Source organism: Sparus aurata, chromosome 2 (genome assembly GCF_900880675.1).
Source record: "Sparus aurata chromosome 2, fSpaAur1.1, whole genome shotgun sequence".
NCBI lineage: Eukaryota > Metazoa > Chordata > Actinopteri > Spariformes > Sparidae > Sparus > Sparus aurata.
In genome coordinates, this window is record NC_044188.1 from 32680028 (window position 1) to 32702116 (window position 22089).

Here is a 22089-nt window from a genome sequence, read left to right on the forward strand (position 1 = left end):
ATTGTAGAGGGATAGAGATTTATGTATTTCCAATTTAGACTGAGAGGAAAATATAATTGCTGTGATATAATGACTGTGAAACAGAATGACATGATTGCACACACCACCACAGTTTCTCTCACTTTCTCTCTCTCTCACACACATACACAGACACACACAGACACACTCCAGTGGGTAGGCGGTAGGGTGAACGCGTGGCAGATGCCCGACACATTGGTGTCCGTTCAGTCACTATAAAGAGCAGCTGCTCAGTCTTCACTGCCCTCTGGCACCACACACACACACACACACACACACACACACACACACACACAGTCACACACACAGTCACATGGATGTACTTGCAGTATAACACTAATGCTGGAGGGCATTCCATCCTTTACAGATTATAACTGTGCCAACACAAAAACACACACACACACACACACACACACACACACACACACACACACACACACAGACAGAGAGACAGAGAGACAGACAGGCAGAGAGAGAGAGAGAGAGAGAGAGAAAGAGAGAGAGAGAGAGAGAGAGAGAGAGACAGAGAGAGAGAGAGAGAGAGAGATAACAGCAGCACAAAAACCTGATCAGCCCTCAACCATATCAATCCATGTCACTCTCTGATCTCTTTCAGTCACGCATACACTCACCATAAATCCCTACATGTGGCTAAACCATTCCGCCCTGTAGTCTCCGAAGCCTCTCTCTCTCTCCCCCCCTCTTTCTCACACGCACGCACGCGCACGCACGCGCACGCGCGCACACACACACACACACACACACACACACACACACACACACACACACACACACACACACACACACACACACACACACACACACACACACACACAAGGAAGCTAACACACTTCCTGAAGTCTTAAAATTGAGCGAACAATAAATCTTACAGACGTTAGAGACTAGATACAAGTCGTGTAGACAGAAAATGGAAAAAAGAGGTGGCAAGGATCTTTCAAGCAAAGACCCTGTGTCTTCTTTTCAACTTGTTTAGTAGTAGTGCTGGAACGGTTGGTTGATCCATCTTCATTATTAATAAAGCAAAGATGCCGAACGCCCTCTGGTTGAAGCACTTATATCTGTGTCAATGTATAACTATTCAACACAACATGCATTTGCACTGCTTAAAGCTCAATGTCCCTGCTGTTACAAATACTTGCTGAGGAGCCACAAGTTGTTCCCGTTCACACAGAGCATTATTTGAAAGTTGCAATCACTTTGTTTGCCAAAAAACTACAGATGCAGCAAATTCTTCCGGGTGCAAGAGAGAGGGATTTAGTGAGAGGACCTTTGTGAAGTGTGTAAAGTGCAACATGTTTATGTGTAACTGAAAGACCAAGATCTGCTCTCCATCAATGACATCGAAGCATGTTCATGTGATCATTCCCTGATGGATCCCCTGCACGTTTTATGGGTAAGACTTGACCTGACGTCTACAGCAGGAGACATACTATAAATAAAAAGCGTTATTCGGGGAAACATTTTTATATTGTTATATGTTGTTATATTGAAAATTTAACTCAACATAAACATGAAAACGCTTCAATAAAGAGCTAGAGAAAGCCAGGGCATGGGTGATAATATGAGTTTGTGTAAACACAGAACAAAATAAATCCCTCTAGTACTCACAACCAATTTACTGAGTTGAGTTTATATATTTGAATTGCGCTTGAACTGAAAAATAGGATAGAAATTGAAATTCTTTGGTATTTTCTTTTCACCTTTACTTACGTTATTAAGCTATGTTCTGTTGTCTGACAAAAAGGCAAGGGATCACATTGTCATCACTGTAAGACGGTGATGAAGACACGTTTTCACACATTCAAGCCTCTCTCTGCGTTTAATTGTTGTCTTTGAGCTTCTGAAAAGCCTGCTGGCCCTCATTATAAAAAAATCTTACTTTTCACTGAATCTCCTTAAACTTGTTTTAAGCAGGCTGTTCTAACCCTGGTATGGTCAGCAGAAGTCAAGCAGAAACCAGTTGAGTGTTCCCTGTAAATGTATTGGAGAAATTACCAGCTATTTATGTGATGTTTCATAATAAAAACATATTATTATTCAGTAATGTTGGGGTAATTACAGTTGTAATTTGGGGGTTATTTCAGTATGTTACTTTGTAATTACCACCTACTTACCATGACATTTCTGTAGCTGTAAAACAAAGGCTTATCACTGTATATAAATGCGTCACTCGTGTTACTCGTCTTTACTTTGCTTCTGTTTCTTTCAGATTTTCTAGCAGATTGCATTTCTTCCTGACAACAGCTCAGTAGTTCCCTTTGCCTGATTGCTGGTGATGACAAAAACAAAAAGGAGCAGCGATGACCATAGAGATCTGCTGTTATGTCCTGTCACCAACCAACGGGTCACCAAACACACCCTGAGGCGATGGACAGGATGGGAGGGGGGCAGAGTGGCAGCAAGGTGACAAAGGTGCCTATTGATGAAAATAAAATCAGGAGAAGAGGAATGGGGGGTGGGAGGAGAGGGGGGGTCACGGGAAATGAGGGTATTTGTCTTTAAGGAAGAGATCGGATGGCCAGGCATCTTTCTGGCCAGCGCGATCACTGTTGTCAGTGTGGCCACTATAGCACAAAAATACAAGGGCCCTTTATGAGGCTGGGAGGTAATTGTGGGGTATATGTTACTGGGGTATGTGTGTATTAGAAAAAGAAAGAGAGACAGAATACCACAGCACAGGTGCCTAGTCTTTTAAATGGCTGCTCAAGTATGAAGGGTAGGAGAGAAGAGGGAGGGAAAGATGGCAGGCAGAGTGTGTGTCTCGGTGTGTGTGTGTGTGTGTGTGTGTGTCATCTTTTTATCCAGTCATTCATAGCCCTCTCTTTCATTCTCCTCTGGCCTTTGTGAGAACAATAATGCAGGGAAAGCCCCTTCTCGCCTCAGGGTGGTGCTGATGTGGTGAAGAGGTGGTGGGTCAGTGGGACAAGGGGGTACTGTGCTGATGCTAACAGGTGCATGCATACGGACAGACACGTGAAAAAAAGGCTGAAACATTCTGGTGTTTATGTATGCTTTAGTTCATTAGCTACCAATCACATATACTTAAATTAGTAAAATTGGTACTGGGCTGTAAGGTTTTTGAAAATGTTTTCTCAAACTTCAAGGCAGCCACAGATTTCCATAAATGTATGATAGGTGAAAATACATCTTCAGAGGGGTAGGTTGGTTGGTTGGTTTGTCAGCAGGATTACACAAAAACTGCTGAATGGATTTCCACAAAACCTGGGTGGAGGATGGGTCTCGGCCCAGTATAGACCTATGAGTGAGTAAAATTTGACAAGGATAAAGGGGACTGTTGGGTTTTGGTGGAGGTATGCGCTCTACTGAGTGCCAAACTAGCATATCCACCGAGTGTGCACTTAACAGGCTTAACAGGCTATTGTAAGGCTCATGGCTCATGACAGGCTTTAACATGGACATGTACATTATGAACATAAACACGAAAATGCTGGATTACGTTTCCGTCTCCGCCAGTGAGGGAGTAAGCGCACGCTCGATGGATTGACTAGTTTGGTCTAGCTACCGGAAGACGCCGATGTCAACAAACAGGTGAGTAGCTGCTTGCACAAACACACTGTTTTAACTACTTTTTTATTCAGTTTGAGTCATACACGCTACAGTGCTGTGTTGTAAGGTGTCTGCTGATGTTGCATAACTTTTGGTGTGAGATGTGGAGCATGTTAAGATGCTTAAAACACAGTGTAAAGTTCTGACCCCATGCTGTTAGCTGTCAATGCTAAATCTGCGTTCACGGAGCTCTGTAATGGTTTGACCAAATGTGTTCGCGTCTTCGGTACTGGCAAGTCAAGGGTAGCTTGAGCAATGAAGCTGCATGTTTAAATCGACCGAAGTTCTCCTTTAAGGAAAAACACATGACAGCATGGTGGCTATTGAAAAAAGGGCAACAGAATTGTGAAGGAAAATTAATGAATAGGTGAAAATTGTGCAAAACACATCTTTTCTTAACCACATTTACTTGCTAAGCACTCTTTATTCCAGTTTTAATGTTAACCTAAAGTTTCAACTTTGACCTTACCTGCACCCTTATCTACTTCTGGTTTGGAGTGAAACAGTCAAAATATCCTAATTTGTCCACACTATTCAGGACATCACAAGAGATTTGTATTTGGGCAACTGAAAGCTATTTTCATTAAAGGTCAATCGATTCCTATTTTAGCGATTGACCAATTATTAGTTAAAACATAAAGTCACTAAAAAACATCTGATGTTTATTTGAGACTGACAATCCCAGCACACACACACACACACACACACACACACACACACACACACACGCACACACACACACAGTCAGTTGAGGTAACTGAGCTGTGATAATTGGGGGTGGATGTGGCTAATGGCCTATAGCTGCTGATTCCACACTGATTAACTGTGTGTTTTACAGGACGTTGCTAATGGACTGACACACACTAGGGCAAACATACATTGTGTGTACACATGCAGGCTGACCATAGACTGGCCAGAGATTTACAATAAAATATCATAGTTTGCAAGAAAAATGACTTATAAGATTGTAATTAAATGTTTGTTTTTTCTCAAATGTCAACCTGTGTGTTGGTCTAATGATCTAAACCCCAACACACACACTTACACACAAAAATCAGTGCCACAGTCCAGGAGCTCTCTACAGTGTCTTCAGCATGTTGTGATAAGCCAGCTCCATCTCGTCCTGCCTGCTCTGCCGCCAGCTAACACACTATCACTGATTCACTGCCACAGATAAATCACCCACACACACACACACACACACACAAGCACGCACGCACACACAGAACACAGATGGAGACAGAAAGTGAGGCTGAGGTGTGGCAACAAAGGCAGGGACGTACGTGAACACAAACATACTGAAGATGACAACAACAAAAAACAACAAAATGACTGACGCTACAGACGAGGGGTTTATTGTTATTTCCTGTTTTGGTGCAGGGCGGCTTTCTTCGCAGAGTCAAAACACAACTTCAGTAGTGTGGAGGGGAAATACTGCAGAAGGTTTATCAGTTTGTGTTTGTGTGTGTGTGTGTGTGTGTGTGCCTGCGCGCGCAAGCACACACACACACACACACACACACAGAGGTAAGATTAAATACTCTTTCTTTCAGTCTTGTGGTGTTATCTGTCTTTCAGGTCTGTCTCCTTTTCTTTCTTTCTTGATATGACCTCCTGGGCCACAAAATGCCACTGTGTAGTCTGGCTGGGATTGAAGCCGCCTCTATACACACAGGCACACACACCCGACAGCAAGGCTTGGGGTGCAGATCGGAGGTATTGATAACGGCAACAAATTGATCGTGTATATTGCGGCCGGTGGAAAGTGAGACAGTAGCGTTGGTGTTGGGCTCCTCTGTCCCCTCTATACAGACAGATATGCTGAGTCAAGAAGCCATGACTGGAAGCACTGTACAACATACAGTGTGTGTGTGCGTGTGTGTGTATGTGTTTGTGTGTGTGTGTGTGTGTGTGTGTGTGTGTGTGTGTGTGTGTGTGTCCCATACAGATGGCGTCCCATCACCTCGGGGAAGGCAGAGATAAGCAGAGTGTATGGGCTGAGATAAGATGGGAGCAGACACTGGGGAGACTGACTGACTATAAGTGAGTCACTGTGGGGAGAACTGCAGCTTTATGGCCTCAGTGGGTCTGACAACTCTGAAGGAAACACTTCTACTCTAATGGCCGGAAAGAATGAGTCGGCCACAGGCTTCCATGTCACAAAATGTACACATTTCAGGCATTTCACACACAAAATGTGTGTAAAGTGGACTTTCAAACATTATTAAATGTGACAAATTCACACAGAACAGTAAACATGGTTTACAGACATTCCACATGCAGACTATAATACTTCACATGAGAAAATATGCATCTGACATGTTTTTGTAAGAGATGACTAAAATTTACAATCAGTCTGATCTGGGTGGGATTGAAAAACAGTGAGACAGAATGTACTGCCAACATGGGTGGTAATTACAAAAAGCCAGATTTGGTTTTCACTTTTAATACGATGAACATGGGACACACTTTCATCTAACTATGAAGGAATCTGCTTGATCGTCTGTCTTATTGTCCGTCTGTATGTGGTTCGCATATCTCAAAAAAATCCTTCATCTGATCTGTCTCACACTTAGCAGGTCTGTCGCTGAGGACCCAAGGGAGTGCAGTGTTGATTTAAGTGCCATTTGGAAACATGACACATTAAAGGAATATGAAACGTTGAATAAACAGCGAACAGCACACTGTCCAGCAGTGGGGGTTTTGCTCCAGCGTTCTGGCTTCATGGCTCAGCAGACTGAAACTGGGTTCACACATGAACCCTCTCACGTGACCTTGTGGGGAAGCAGACATACATAAGATAGGGATTTGGCGCTGCAACAACTTGCTGTAGAAAGCAGAAGGAGGAGATCCAGTCAACACAGGTTTTCCATTCTTCAGGGAGAACTGGTGCTGAGATCTTAAGGTTCTGTCAATGGTAGTATGCTAGCTAACGATATAAGGGCATCATTTTTTACATGGCCTGGCAGCACCATCAGCTGCTCCAGGATGCCTCTTTCACTAGTAGTTGTACTAGTTGCTCTGAAAAGGACTGATGTAATCATTTAGATTTTAAATGGTAAATATCAAACATGATTTTATTGGGGTCTCCCTGTTGAGTGTGTGAGCAGTTCAAGAGAACTAGGAATGGAGCTTTTAACCCCTCATATTGATCAGATAATCTGTGCTGAACAGCATGTTTTAAACGGACATTGCACTAATATTGGTAAATGTGTCATTATTGTAATGATCAAACCAGGGTAGCACTTTGCACACATCACTAAATACTAAATATTGGCACAACAACAGTGTCTGTGGTGGCTTCAAGTCCAAAAATGTGGCTGCTATCAACCTTCAGAATCTACCATCAATTCAATCTGAAGGCCTACAATGTGCTCGGAAATGTGTTCACCTCTAGCTATCAGCTTTCATCTTATTCTTATGAGCACTACTGGAATTACATGCAAACACTTCTTACTCTGAGACTGGTTAATTTTAAGATTTAAAGCCTGTAATCTAATGCAGTTTGCTATCAGCCTTCAAACCTCATATTACTAAGTTCTGTCACACACAAGCGTGTTCTTCAGAGGGTGAGACAGAAGTGATGTGTGTGTGATAAGAGGCGGCGCCATGGCAGTGGCATGACACAACACCGACCCCCCCTGTGCGCACGCACACGCACGCAAGCGCACACACACACACACACACACACACACACACACACACACACACACACACACACGCGCGCACACACACACGCACACAGATAAGCATCACCGCCATCCCTCGGCCTGGTTCTGTCGTACTGTCTCTCACTAAGCTCTGAAGAAACAAGAAAACAGACGACAGTTGAAGGAGACAGAAGATTTTGGGCAGACAGAGGGGCACAGATAGAGGTGAAGGAAGAGAGCAAAGGTCAGAGGATCAGGCACAGGGGGTGTTGCAGTTAAAACAGTGAAAGTAGAAACAAAAATCTCATCCCGTTGGTCAAAACTGTTCTACTTTGGTAAAAGCCTTTTCAACAGAGCAACTCCTGCAAGGCCTTGTTCACTCCAACATTACCTCCACATATCTAATAATATCAAATCTGGATACGTTGTCATACAGTCCTCTTCATATCAATGAGACTTGCTCAGTGGCGCATGAAGCCAAAAATGAAGCCAGAACTTAAAGGAATTTAAAGATTTGGCTCAACCATTCTCAATGCTATAGGGATGTCTTTAAACCAATCACAATCTTCTTGGGTGGCACTCGTCCCAGGATGCAGTGAGAGTGCCCCTGCAAAATAGCATCGGAGGAAACTCAGTTTGCACACAGGAAGGAAAGCCCTGGCATAAAAATGTCCAAATCAGAAAAAGGTAGCAGCTGCTAGCTTGTTTGCATTCATTTTTTTAGCTGCCAGGTTAGTGTAAGAATAATTTGCCAGTTTCAGCTTGTAGGTTGCTAGCTCAGAGGTTGCTGTCCTTGTTTAACGTAGCTATTGGTATTTTGACAGTGCATGCAAATAGTGGATGGAAGGTGAAATATAGGCATCCAATGACAGGCTTTACATCAACAGCATACATCTGATAAATCAGATTACTTTAACATTTAATGTTGAAAATTGTGTTGTTGTTTTTTGTTTTTTTTTTCTATTTAACTTTAAGTGTTATAATTGATTCAACATTCAAAGACAATAAGGGAAGACAACAAATTACTTGCAAATGTGTAAAAATCTATTTTTTAACCTCATTTAAATTATCATTTTTATAAATACAATACATGAAGTGTATCTATTTATTCATATTAACAAACATTTGACCAATTAAATAAAACTGCAATAATACAAACCATGTAACAACTTTCATATTGTAAGTGGATAGACAATAGAAACCAGTCCCTTGTACAGCTGAAAAGAAAAAATGTGGTAAACAAACAATGGTCTCACCATATCTATGTTTGTCTCTCGAAAGTTGCGTTGGTGTGTGTTGTAAAGCAAAGAAAGGTGAAGAAAAAGAGATTATCAGATATGTTAAACTATTTGTGACACGAGCTGTAAATATTTTTCGACACCTGAGTGGAAAAGCCAGTGGTGGTTGTGTGTCAGCATGAGGGCAGATCAGATGAGCAAAGTTTCTGTCACAAGACACACAGCAGATAATGCCACAGACGCCACAGTTGCTGCTCTATCTCTTTCATCAAACAAAAGGCTACAGGATATAATGTCACGCAATAAGTGATGATTCCCGCACCCACGGTGGTGGCAGACACCAGGCAAAATGCACGCACGCACGCACCCATGTAACAGCATTAAACACTCAGAGTAAAAGACATATTTTTTGAAAGGAAATCTTCTCATCGTCTGTGATTGGATTAACCTAACATTGTAACCAGATTAAAGGAGATGTGTAGAGGGACATCAAAATCACTTGAAACCAAATCCATCCTGTCCAGTGGCTGACAGACATTATATACCTACTCAAATAGTCACAGTAGATTTTACTACATATGTAGTGCACAGTGCTCATAACAACAAAAAGGGAAACAACAGGGACGCAGTCAATAGTCACAAATCTGCATGTTGGGATGACAAGTGATAGAATGTAACTAGGTACAATTTACTCAAGTACTGTTGTTTTGTACAATTTAAACATCCTTTACTTGAGTATTTTCATTTTCTGCAACCTTATATTTCAACTGCTCTACATGTATTTGATAACTTTAGTTACCACAATTGTTCAATGGTGATTGAAGGTTACTATTTCTGACATGTAATCAATCCCATAGAGTTTTGGGCCGGACAATTAGTCAAAAAACAGAGTGGTGACTACACACAGAGGAAGAGTACTGCATCAGAATCAAAGTAGTGCCTTTTAAATAAAATCATTGTATGAATGAATGTATGCTGAATAAAAGAAGTCAAACATGATGGATTGGAAGGATTTGATATTATTATAAAAACTTTCAGTGGTATAGGCCATGTGTAAGGGGGCACACCAAGTGCTGCCCATTGGTTCATTTTCATCATTGAGTCCACAAACTTATTACTATCTCACCAGTGACAGGAAACTCTGCTCTGGGCTATCACATTAGAATGAGTGAACTGACAGTGTATCATGTGCTAGGACAGTGATGGTATCCTGATGACAAATAATCCTTAAACCACAATGATTATTCAAAGATTGATAAAACAAAACGTAATCAACAACTTTAGACAATGACAGAATTCGGCACTGTGGATGAAGCGGGATGAACTACATCTGAATGAAACACGTGAGAGAATGAGGAAATGGAAGAACCGAAGTTGCATCACAGAGCAGAAGAAGAAAGATTCAAGGAAGTTTCCTACCTGATCCTGCATCCATGATGTTAGACTGCCCTCTACGATCTGGCACTAGCCGCGACGAGCTGGGCATGCTCACTGGTTCTGAGCGTACCGGCTGGATCCTGCACATGTACAGTGTGAGAGCAGTATTACACACACAAAGACAACTCACTTACAGACTTACAGCAACATCTAACGGATCTAAGGAAGCCACAGGGACATTCTAAAAAATAGTGTTCTTATACATGCTTGTCAGGATAATTTCTGGTAAACTGGAGTGACCACTTCTGCTTAAGCTAAAACAAATGTGTATGTATAATATTACAAACCCCCTTTTCGATTTGGACTGCTAAAACAGAGATGCTTTTTTTTTGTTTTCCTTACAAAATCTAGCCGAATGTGGCTCAAAGTGAATTTTACTTTCAAGTTACCTGAGGCTGTGTAGATCTAGGTCGTCTGTGTCAAAGTCCAAAAGGGGCTGTTGAACATCAGTGGGGCCCTGGGACTGAAGGACTGAGGATGAGGAGGAGATGACTGTCGTCTGGCCTGAAGGGTGAATGGTCTTAAATTGAAATTGGGGGCCCATCCACAAGCGCCGGTGGGGCCCTGTATGGGTCACAATCTCCACCTGAGAATATATAGGTAACGGTAAGTGTGGAGAGGAACCATTTATAGTCTCCTTAACAATGCCAAATCACTGAAGCACTCTCAGGGCTCTCACTTTGAGTTTCTTGACAGGGCTCTTTGCAGCAAAAAAAAAAAAAAAAGAAACAAGAAAAGAATATAAGCTAGAGGATAGATCAGGATGCACAGGCAGAAAGAATTATTTTTGCACTGAAATGCGAAACTGCCTGCTTGTATTGTGGTTCAGCAAGGATGTTTCAAATATTGAAACCTTTGTGTGTACGTAGTCTGAAACTACAGGTTATTTGTGCCCGCCCCATACAGACAGATGCATTTTGAGAATGGGTTCAGAGAGCTACTGTGGATGACAGCAGAGGAGACAGGGAGAAAGAAGAGCAGTGTCTGCTCTCATTGGTTGTAGCTCCTTCCTGGCTTCCTGACCTATCTGTGACTCAGTCAGATATTTGCCCTGCTAGACATCCAGCGAACAATTGCAACATGGCAGCGAGCTGTCCACAAGCTCCTGGATTGCGTCTTCGGGCAGTTCATGCAGACTGACGGTCGTTCACGGGAGCACACGTGATCTAGTGGGAATGTAATTTATTTTGAACTGTGACTATTTGGTCATTAACCAAAGTCACAACAACAAGCTACAAGGAGCTTAACTTATGATGTCACATCCATTATAGCTTAGCTTTTTCAAATTCTTAAGTTTTAAAATGTGTAAAAATGTTATATCTGCTGGCCTGGCTCTACTTGGTTTGACTTTTCGCAGAGTTTCACATTTCCATCACAACTGGGCTACCTGCTTGAAGGTGTATCCTAAAGCAACAAGGCACTTGTCCCAATCCCTTCACTCTGATAGAAGAATCACTTTGGCTCTGTTTATTCAGTTACAAACGAGTTTCATTTAACTTCTTAACAATCAAAAACCCCTGTAATTTAGTCATTCAAAAGCTTTTATTATAAAGCAGCATTACAGCAAATGTTGTGTTTTAGCCAGCAGTAACTATACATGACTCCTGGAACAGCTGAAAGTGAACACGATGAAAAAGTGAAACACAGCAGATGTTAGTGAAAGTACAAACAGGACGAGAGAAACTGAAGAGATTCAGTTAGAAGCTACAAAAGTAAAGACAACTGACCACACTGACTTTTAATGTCTTTCTCTCAGGTTCCCTGCACAGACCAGAGTTGAGTATTGATTTTAGGGGGAGGCAGATGCTTGTTACAGACTGGCTGCAGTTGCGAGACGTCACTGTGGCCTGCTTGGAGGCGGGGTAGATGCGGCTTGGCCCTACTCAAGAGCAGGTACATTACTGGTGTGGCTCGGCACAACTTGGTGCACTAAAACTGCATGGATAAGTGCAGCTCTGTTTGATTCGGCACGGCCAAAAGCACTAGTGTAAAAATGGCAAACGTTCACCCCTGTCTGCCCTGCTGTTATAACAAACCCCTCAGAGCTAGCCCTTGTTGAGCTGTGATTTTGTTTTGCTAGCTAATGTCTTCAGCCTGTGGGTAATTAGTTTTTTTAAGGCAAGTAAAAAACAGGAATACTGGCTGAACAACAAAACTAGATAAATAAAACAACCATTATCTGGACATATGAAGTTAGTCACACAAAATACCTATATTTCTGATAACTACTGGACTGATCGACCACACGACTAACAGACAAACTTTTCTATACATAGGACAGAAAAAAAAAATCAGTATCTCTCTTCAAGTATACCCAAACTCCTCTAATAATCTGTACGCAGTTAGTGAAGGAGTCCTGGTAGCTTTTCTGAAGAGTTGTCATCAATGGATCTGACATGGTGCTTTTGCGACAGACTATGCGTCAATACTCTCACCCCAAGCGGTATTCCGATGAACTCAGTTACATGACATCCAACTAAAAGCTTGCACTACTCTGCACCACTAAAAGTTTGACGATGATGTCAGAACTCGTCAGGGTCTTCTGTGTTGGGAGGTCTGGCAGCGTGACGGGAGGCCCTCCCCGAGGGTTAATAGAAGTGCGACACTAGCAGCAGCATGGCAGTGAGGCTGAGGTGAGGCCTTCTGGGAAAATAAGATGGTGCTGGCATGGCAGGTGGTCCATGGGCGCCTGAGATGAGTGGCACTAATGCTGGGTGAAAGTAGGATAGGAGATGGCTACGGAGAGGGTGACTCATAATCATCGTACTATTGCTGCCTCCTCCATTCTCCATCTCCTCTTTGCCTTGAATTTACTGACAAACCAATCTCCTGCCTCAGACTCCATTTTTCTCTGCTCTCCCACACTAAGTCTGACTTTTCAACTCCCTGCAGCACTTAGCACGCCTCTTGGTGTCTCACTGTTCACATTTCATTCTCTTTACTCTGCGCGTTTGTCTCACACCTCAGCCAAGATCTCGACTCACAGTCTCGCTCCACTCTGGCTGCCAGGTGCCAACATCTCAGACAAGAGTGAGAGAGCTTACCCTCCCTGAATTGTTCTGTGTGTCTGTGTAAACACACATACATGCATGCATGTGTAGGTGGACTGTCACAGCTGAGCAAATTAGGCCACAGAAGTATGGAGGAGGATTGTCACTTACCTGTGTGTGTGTGTGTGTGTGTGTAAGTGTGTGTGTGTGTGTGTGTGTGTGTGTGTGTGTGTGTCTGTGTGTCTGTGTGTCTGTGTGTGTGTGCTCTGCCAGTTAACACCATCAATGTCAAGCCCAGCTGCAAAGCTGAACAGCTGCCAGTATGCTCTCTTTGCAGTGGGTTGGAAGGTCCAGATGTTGCAGTCCAGTGTCAAACTCTAACCCCCTCCCCCTCCCATCTTGCCGGACAAAGCCGATGGCATATTGGTCAGGCTTGTCCTTGGAGCCTATACCCTGTCTAGACGGGGCACCAAACTAGATGAAGCTAAAGAATGGGCTACATTAATCCACATGTTGCCACCACCAGTGTGCAGAGTTGTTGCAAAATATTGTTTATTGTATATATTGTAGCAATGGGAGTTTGAGGGAAGGAAACCAATGTCAGCAACACCATGATGGCAGGTGACCTTTTTTTGGTTTTTGTTTAGGGTTAGGGTTAGAGGCAAAGATTAAAATGTTTTCGGTTACATTTGGTAAGTGACCATTTCAGACCCTGTAAATGCCCAATTGATTTATGTCTGTTATGTTGGCTATATTAATACCTTCGCCAAGGCTTTCACCCCTGTCTGATGGTTGGTTTGTTTGTTTCTTTGCCAGTAGGATTCAGTGTGTCCCCTAGGATAGAATTGTAGCAGCAAAGGTGTCACGTGCACAGGTGTGTTAGTTGACCTAGATATACCGCAAGACAGGGCTGCACGATTCTGGAAAAAATGTGAATCACAATTTTTTTGCTTAGAATTGAGATCACAATTCTCTGGCACGATTTTTTTCACAAAATGTTTATTGCACTGATGAACTTGAACAAAACAAAAAAAAACATGATGATACTACTATGCCTCTGCCAAAGCAATGTTTTTTTGTTCATTTCAAGTTCTATCATTGGATGAGAAATCATTTTTACAAAAGTAAAAAAAAAAAAGAAATAGTCTCCCAAGATCAGAGGGCATCCTTTTATACCTCATGTTGTACAGTGTTTATTGGGGCCGTATCTTAAGCTAGGTGATATGTGATAGCTGCTGTGATCGGCTTTCTAAAACGGAGGCATAATTTTCTTCCTTTTCCAAAAGCCGCCTCAGAGGTAGAGGTAAACATGTGATGTGACGTGAAGCCCGACGTTGGGCTGTGAGCAGTTGACAACGAATTTGTCTTCAAAATAAGAGCTTTACATTACACCCCATTGGAGTTTAGAGCTGGGTTCTTAGCGGGGGGCTTTTCATTTGAAAGTAGCGACCGTTCCTAGATAGTGGCTACAACAACAAGCTAACACAACCATACAGCTAGAGATCCAGGAGACGCTAGCATCTCCTGATCTCAGCGGCTGTCCAGTTGCTCATCTAGCAGGCGAGGTGGAAATAAGTGTACCCTCCGAGGCGGGAAATCGGCGGACCAAAACAGACCCCAATTTGCCGCCCTCTGTCTAAAACCGCGGACCTAGCCGCCAAAAGGACGGGCAGATTGGCAGCTTGCTGCCCCGTCTAAAAACGGCTTCTCACTCACTCCTTCCATACACTTAACTGCAGGCGGGCTTCCGCCACTGAATCACGTGTTGTAAAGACGCTTTCCCACAGGTTGAAGGCGGAGGCAGCAGCAGTGCTGCGTTTGGGGCGCTTCAAAAAATCCAGGAGGAAAATAGGAGCATTTGTTTGTGATTCAGCTCGAGAAATAAAATGCTTCAGAATCGCTGCGTGTAGATATGAGATCACATGTATGTGTGAATCGAGATCGCGATTTTTTAACGATTTTTTGTGCAGCCCTACCGCAAGATCATACAGGCCTGCCGTAAGAGATAAAACACAGCCCAAATCAACAAGTTTTAGAATGTGTGGTCACTTAAATGCCTGAAATAAGGTCTATGGTGGACAGAAGCAGATATACGCGTAAAGTAGCAGTCAAGTGAAGCATTCAAATGGAGGCTCCAAAACCTCACATTTCATTAGGGAACAGCCAATCAATCCTAAATCTCAACCCAATGCCAAAATGCCTGCTTATAATCCAAAGGCCTTTAATATGATGTGATGTATTTCACAAGGCAGTGCTTTGTCTCTGATTCACAGTCTATATTCAGCATTTCTTATGTTGTTGATATGCCAGTTTTTCCATACATTTTTGATGGACTTCAAGAACAAAACAAACTACGTTGTATTACTGATCCATCAACTCATCTTTAATTTTGATTTAGTAGTTTTATCCTTAATTCATTGATACACAGGAATTTTCCATACAAGCTTCTTCTAAATCATCTTAGGTACATCCTAAGGATTGTAGCAGTACGGTTTCATCTCCAACCACTGACAAATGCATAAATGCCGTGCTTTGACAGGATGTCGCCAAAATTCTGGGTTAGTGCAATAGATAGTTTTGCTCCTGGCAAACTATCATGGCAGATATCAACCAGGGTTTCTGCAAGCTAAATGGGGTGCATTTTAACCAATCAATTATGTATGCAGTGGAATTATTGATGGTGAAAATGTAGTGGGTTACCTGCCGACACCAGAGCTGAGCGCATTGAGGGTTAACCAAGCTGAAAAGATGAGGGAATGTGCACTGCATTTTTCCGATGTCTTCTTGACCAAAATACTTTAAACATTTGAGCACAATTTAAGATGGCGTTTGTGTTTCGGAAGAAGTCACAAAGTAAGTTCTGCTATTTGGCTGAGCAGGATGAATTAAGATTAAATTACTGCACATGCAGCTATATATAGACAGGATCATGTAAAAGTCAATTAACCTGAAGACCAAATCTGTGTGATGAAGGATCAGGTATCAACCCTTGTGGAATTGTTCTTAATTTAATATGAAAAAGAATATGTTTCTCTCAGGATGGGAGGATGGCATGTCGACATGACAATCCAACTGTTTACTCCAAAAGTAGATGGAATTCAGGACAATTGTTAACAATTTTGCCAAATCAGGTTGGCACTCTCAGATGAGATGATGCAGTAAAATATGCAATTAATGCAGTTTGGCCACTTGAGGGTAGTGGAGCAAATCTAAATCAAATATTTTGTCATCTGATAAAATTGGTATGGCTAATGTGTTAACAAACTGTTGTCCATTTACACGTCCAGCACCATAAGCATTTATTTGGAGCTATGTTTGTGTCAGACTAACAAATGCAAGTTCAATATTCACTTCATTTGTTTTGGTCAACCAATCTTCAGGGAAGCTAAATACTCACCTCCTACTAACTATCACAGCTTGTTTGTTTTTACGCAGGTAAGCCCACTTAAAGGAGGCAGTTGACTCATACCCCATTGCTATCTCAATTCTTTCTCATCTCTGTTTAGATGTGCTCATGTGTAGTACATATAACACAGCTGGCAGGGCTCATGTAATGTTACAAAAGCCAGTGACAGAGAGAGCAGGTCCTCTTCCATGGAATCGACCATTTTGCACTGCCATGTTTCTCATGTTTCTACGATAGCCCAAAACACACCACTGGCTAGAGAGGGCCTTTTGAATTTTTACCTTCTAATGGCTCGCATAGGTTGGGGTAAGACGATGGGTGTTCAGTATTGGATTTATTTTGAATGTTGTTAAAAGCTGGTTTACTGGGACAACACTGCAGAAGGAATAGCTGGCATAAGGAAACAAATGCATAAAAAAATGGGCAGTTGTCAGTCTCCATCAAACTCAGAGACTCTCCATCAGAAGCATTTTCTATAGGAATCATCTTTGTACTTCAATAAAGCAACCAAAAGCTTGGTATGATCTGTGGCAATGTCAATCACCTGTCTGCTTGTCACAGACTAACTGAATGTAACTGTAATGTTGGGTAAGGTAAAGGTCTGACCTGAGAGAGCCACTCCTCATCCTCCTGGCCACTGTGGTCGGACGCCAGGCTGTCTGACGACTCGTGACGCGTGATTGGTCCAGGGCTTCCTGGGGGCATTGCTGAGAGAGAACACGCACACACGCACACACACATATGCACACACACATGCACACGCACACACACACACACGCACAGTAATGTGATGTTAAATCCAATTAGGACATTTAATATATTAAAGATGAAGCTAATAGCTGGAGCTAATATTTTGTGTCTATGTCCAATGTAAACACAGTTTTCAGGCCAGAAATATCTCTAAAATTCAAGTATTCAGTATTTCCTATGTAATATATGAAAAGTGTAAAGCCCTTAAACATAAAATATGACTCTGAAATAGCTATCAGAGAGGACATCCGTAAATCAAAGCTGACTAAGTATGTAAAGCTTGGATGAAAACATATTGGGATGAAAACATATTGGTATGAACCATTTATATACATCTGCTGAAACAGAAGTCCACACTTGGTCAGTGCACACATATAGTCTACTGTTGGCAATGTTTCATTGTGTGTGTGTTACAAAGAAAAAGAGAGAGAGTTACAGAGAGACCAAAAAACAAATGGGGCTTTTGGAGGCTTGAATAAGCAGGCATGGAGAACGAAGCCTTATGTGTAGAATTAGTATTTTCTATGTCTCCAACCTCAGGGGTGGGGTTTGTTTAACACGGGAATGGCTAATAAACTTGTCAAGTGCACATCTCACTTCATCCTTACACATACTCACACGCCAAGTTTTCATACAACCCTGATGGAGACAGTTTGGTGTTTGACACCTCAGTCGCCAATGTCACATCAACCCCCACCCCCACCGCAACATGAAACACACATGTCCTTCATGAGGTACGAGGTTTGAACAGTTCTTACTCCTGCTTCTTCAGTAGTGTTTGCTGTATGTAAAATTGTGTTTGGAAAAAAAAATGTGATGGGAGGAATGGGTAGTTGGAGTGAGCTGCTACTATGGCTGAACAGACATAGAAAGAAGCGCCATCTACAGAAACTCAAACTGCATCAACAGAATACCAAGAGAAACAGATAAAACTGCATTGGATAAAGTATAACCAAACACAGCTGTGTATTCACCACCTAAGTGTTGTTGTTAAGTTACTTGTAGACGACTGAAAGAGAAGTGTGACTTGTGAACATGAAGATATGAGAAGAAATACAGAGAAGAAATACGCCAAGTTATTAAATAATTAATTATATCAGGATGGATTTGTATTTAAAAAGAACAATGGTGCGTCCATTTTTTTCAGTGACATGGTGGATATTTTGGGAATAAAGCATGGTGCACGGAGCAATGGGGTGGTATTTAGGCTCTGAATTAGTCATGGGTGTGTTTTGGGCAGAACTTAAATCAAAACAATCTGAGTGTTGTCTCCCAATCCCTTTAAGAGCCAGGTGTGCCAGGGCCTGGCACAGGTTAATCTATGGCACTCGTCTTCACTAAAGGACAGGGATGTCTTTGGCTGCTGGACCCTCTGTCCCGCCGTTTCACAATTATCTGTCCCATCAACTCTGTTTGTCTGCATATAAAAGAATACACTGATATTTCACTGAGGAAGAGGAGGAGTGCTGGAGGAGCGACCCCCTCTGTGTGTTCCAACCTCAGTCCACGGATCAGGCCGGACGGGTCATAAAAAGTCATCCTGATCAAAAAACGGTGGGATGAGAGGGGAGAAATACATCCTTAATGAGGAAAATATTAATTACATCACCTGCAGAGATCCTCCAGCAGCAGAAACAATATGTGCAACTCTACATTAACATGGTCAAAATTGTTGATCCCTAATTTTCTTTTGACAGTTATAAAATATGTTCCAAACAATCTCCTAAATCAAACCTATTTATACAAATAAATTGTTGTCTTGGATTTGGTGTCAGACTTTTGAAGGTTGAAGCATCCAATTTAAAAAAAAAAACAGTACTTACCCGTAAGAGGATCCAATCAAGTGTGCATTTCTCTGAGATTTGTTTCTCCACCCCACAATCAAAGGTCAGAAAGGTTGAAAAAATAAATAGAATAGAACCAGTGGAAGGATGGGCTTGCCTGTGTTGATTTTTTCCACATGTACATTTTCAGTACAGTAAGCTTTATCAAAATTACATTCATCTCCATGGATCGGAGAGGAGGCAGTTCAATTGGCAGGGACAGATTGTTTTAATACCTCTACAAATACAACCAAAACTATGTGAATGGCAAGATACCAGTACTAAGTGAAATACGTTTTGTTATTTTTGGTAATTTGGGTGGAATGACTCTTTAGAGACTCACAGATTTGTTGCAAGAGGGAAAATAGGGAAATGCGAGATAAGAAAGAGCAAGGCAGAGAAGGGCTCTCATGTTGTAAGATGGAAGAGAGAAGAACAAAGCCTATGTTGTGTTACTTATTAAAATCACGACTCCCCTATTTCCTACCACTGCCCCCCCCCCCCTTGCCTTGCTCTCTGACCCTTGGGGCCAATAGCTGTTCCCTAATTAATTATTGATGTTCTGAAGCAGTTGTTAGACAGGCTGGATCAGGTTTCCAGTGGGGGGGCTTTCAATGGCCAGTCACAGCCAGGCTCCAGTGTGGGGAGATAGTGGTCATCCCCACGGGTCAAGCAAAGAAACAACCTTCCCCTGTGTGTTTGTGTGTGTACACACACATGTTAGTGTGTCTGTTAGTGTGCACGTCAGGAGCCAGACTGACCAAGGCAGTTACAGTCATATGTAACCATCTTAGTGTCCGACTAGGCCAGCCACTCGGCCTTTGCCTTTTACAACACTCATTACAGGCTCTTAAGAGATGGAGCATCAAGGCAATTTCAGACAGCAAATTTTTTAAGTGCAAACTTATTGCACCACTCTCAAGAAAGGGGTCTGAATGTAATGCTATAGTCACAGTAGATATGAGAATGTTATTGATCGATTTCAGGAAAATTCTGAATAAGCTGGAATGAAAGAGTAATGAGAAAGGATGTGCATCAATTCTATGGTAATCATCTACTGTAGACAAATGTGTAAAATAGAGGCTTACAAATATATGTGTTGGCCAATATGATAACACAATATTGGCACTCTCACAGACATATCAGTATCACCGTATGTTATCAAATACATGTCAATATGAAATTTTTATATCAGAGATTAAAAATGTATAGCTATTCAATTCCCAGTTAAATATACTGTTTCTCTGCACCGATGTCCTTTTAGACAATTTATATTATATTATAATTTATATTATAATTTATTGTTAAACTGTAAAATAAAAGTCCCCACAAATTGGTCAGGCTTATTTTAAAATGTAGGACTGACATTCAGAGATTTGGGTAAAATGAACTGAATGTTCTAGTCATAATGTCAGAATGTCTTTGTGGGTCCAATGCATTGTTGGCATGAACAGTAAAAATGGTGACTCTCAGCCTTTGCAGGCCAAACATACCATGACAATCTTATGCAAAAAAAATAGTTAAGTTATTCAGATTGAAAACTGCAAGGAGTTGTATTAATGGAAGTGAGGAAAAGATTACATATAGGCAAGACTTGAGTCTTAGATCCATGAATTTGAAGGCTTATCCAATGCCGAAAAACTTCACAACAATATTAAATATTATGAGCCAGGACTAGTACAACTGTGGAGAGTTGGTCTTTTTCATTGTGCTGAGCGAGGCATTGGTTTTATGCTTGATAGTGACACTATCACTGTGCCCGAAGTGGTGTCTCAGTCTTCCACACCCCAAGAAACTGCCCCATCACTAAATCCTGTTTTCTATCATGACTAAGATGTTCATCATATAATATAGTGTGGTGACAGCTCATTTGTTTGCTGGAAAAGGTTGATAATGAAAAATAATTGGTGGATATGGGGTGAACAATATGCGGGTAAACACCATGAAACAATACAGTATATGTGTTCATCATCAGAGTTTTTGACGACTTTTTTAATTCACATGCCTCTAAATCTGACATACCTTTTGGGCAGTACTGTTAATGCTTTGTATTCCCATACAGTAATAAAGTATGATTTTTGTATTTCTATATAAATATTTTTATTTCTGGGGTAGTTATTTGCTGAAAATGCCAAAACTCTCATCTGCTGATGAAAAATGGTCATAAATGGTTTTGACAATGTTAAGATATTTATTAATTTGTTAATTTATTCATTCTTTATACATCTGTATGTATTTTCTGAATGTGTCTGTAATCAAAGTCCTGAAACATAGAACGGCGTGACTACAAAGAACCTACTTCTAACCAGCAATGGCAGTATAATGTGAAGAAAATCTGTCTATCAGTATAGCCGTGACTCACATACAATTGGCTAATGATGCTCGGTGTCAAACTAAAATTGATAAAATATGACTCATAATAATAACTTCCTTGTTGATGAATAGAAAGAATGAAGATTGATTTGTTTTGAGTCTGTTTCTTTAATAACAAATCTGATGATTATACGCTTGCATACTCACATAAACAGAAAAATAATCTTCCCTACACTACCAAGGAACAGAGTTGTCTGTGTCACAGTCTTTATTGACTGTGAAGAGAGTGGTGTTTTGCCGTGCTGAAGGCTGGTAGCCAGTGGCCTGTTAGCCAGAGCAGTGAAGCAGGGAGTCAGAACAAGAACAAAGGCTGCCTAGGTATTGATGTAGCCCGACCTCCCAGGGCCTTGGGCCAGGGACCGGACGGGCCGATCTCCAGGGATAGATAAGGGGCTAACAATCTGATAGATCTGGAGCGCTGGCTGCACGGTGGACAGAGGATAGCCGTCTTGTCTGGGCTGTCTTCTCTGTTCACCTTCATCTCTTTCATTTGTATTTTTCAAAGATTCATTTTATTAGTCTTTTATTTCCCCCCCTTACATTCAACTGCCACACTTGGTCGCCAGACATTTCACTTGCTGGGCTCCCTCTCGACTGCTCCACCTGTCTCTCTTCTCACTTTCCTCTCTTCTCACTTTCCTCTTTTGAGTAGTACTCTGGCAGATAGGTGCTGGCATACTGACAGACTGGGATAGCTTAGTCATTATATATCATTCAAGGCGTATTTGACTGACAGTTCCTTCATTCAGCCAGCGCTACACTTACCCCATCCTTTCTCTGCCTCTCTTTGATTACTGACCCAGTCATGGCGCCATG

The 22089-nt window shown here is 41.8% G+C and overlaps 1 protein-coding gene across 4 annotated transcripts in view; it reads right to left on the minus strand.

Annotated features, from left to right (window-relative positions):
- The window catches only part of bcas3 (BCAS3 microtubule associated cell migration factor), a 366198-nt gene that overhangs the window by 219116 nt on the left and 124993 nt on the right, over positions 1–22089 (minus strand). For all 4 annotated transcript variants that reach the window (XM_030407120.1, XM_030407111.1, XM_030407129.1 and 1 more), the window contains 3 exons: positions 16934–17034; positions 10321–10517; positions 9914–10011 (listed from right to left, as the gene is read on the minus strand). In XM_030407120.1, the coding sequence (XP_030262980.1) occupies positions 9914–10011; positions 10321–10517; positions 16934–17034 (396 nt within the window). The remainder of the gene's footprint in view (positions 1–9913; positions 10012–10320; positions 10518–16933; positions 17035–22089) is intronic.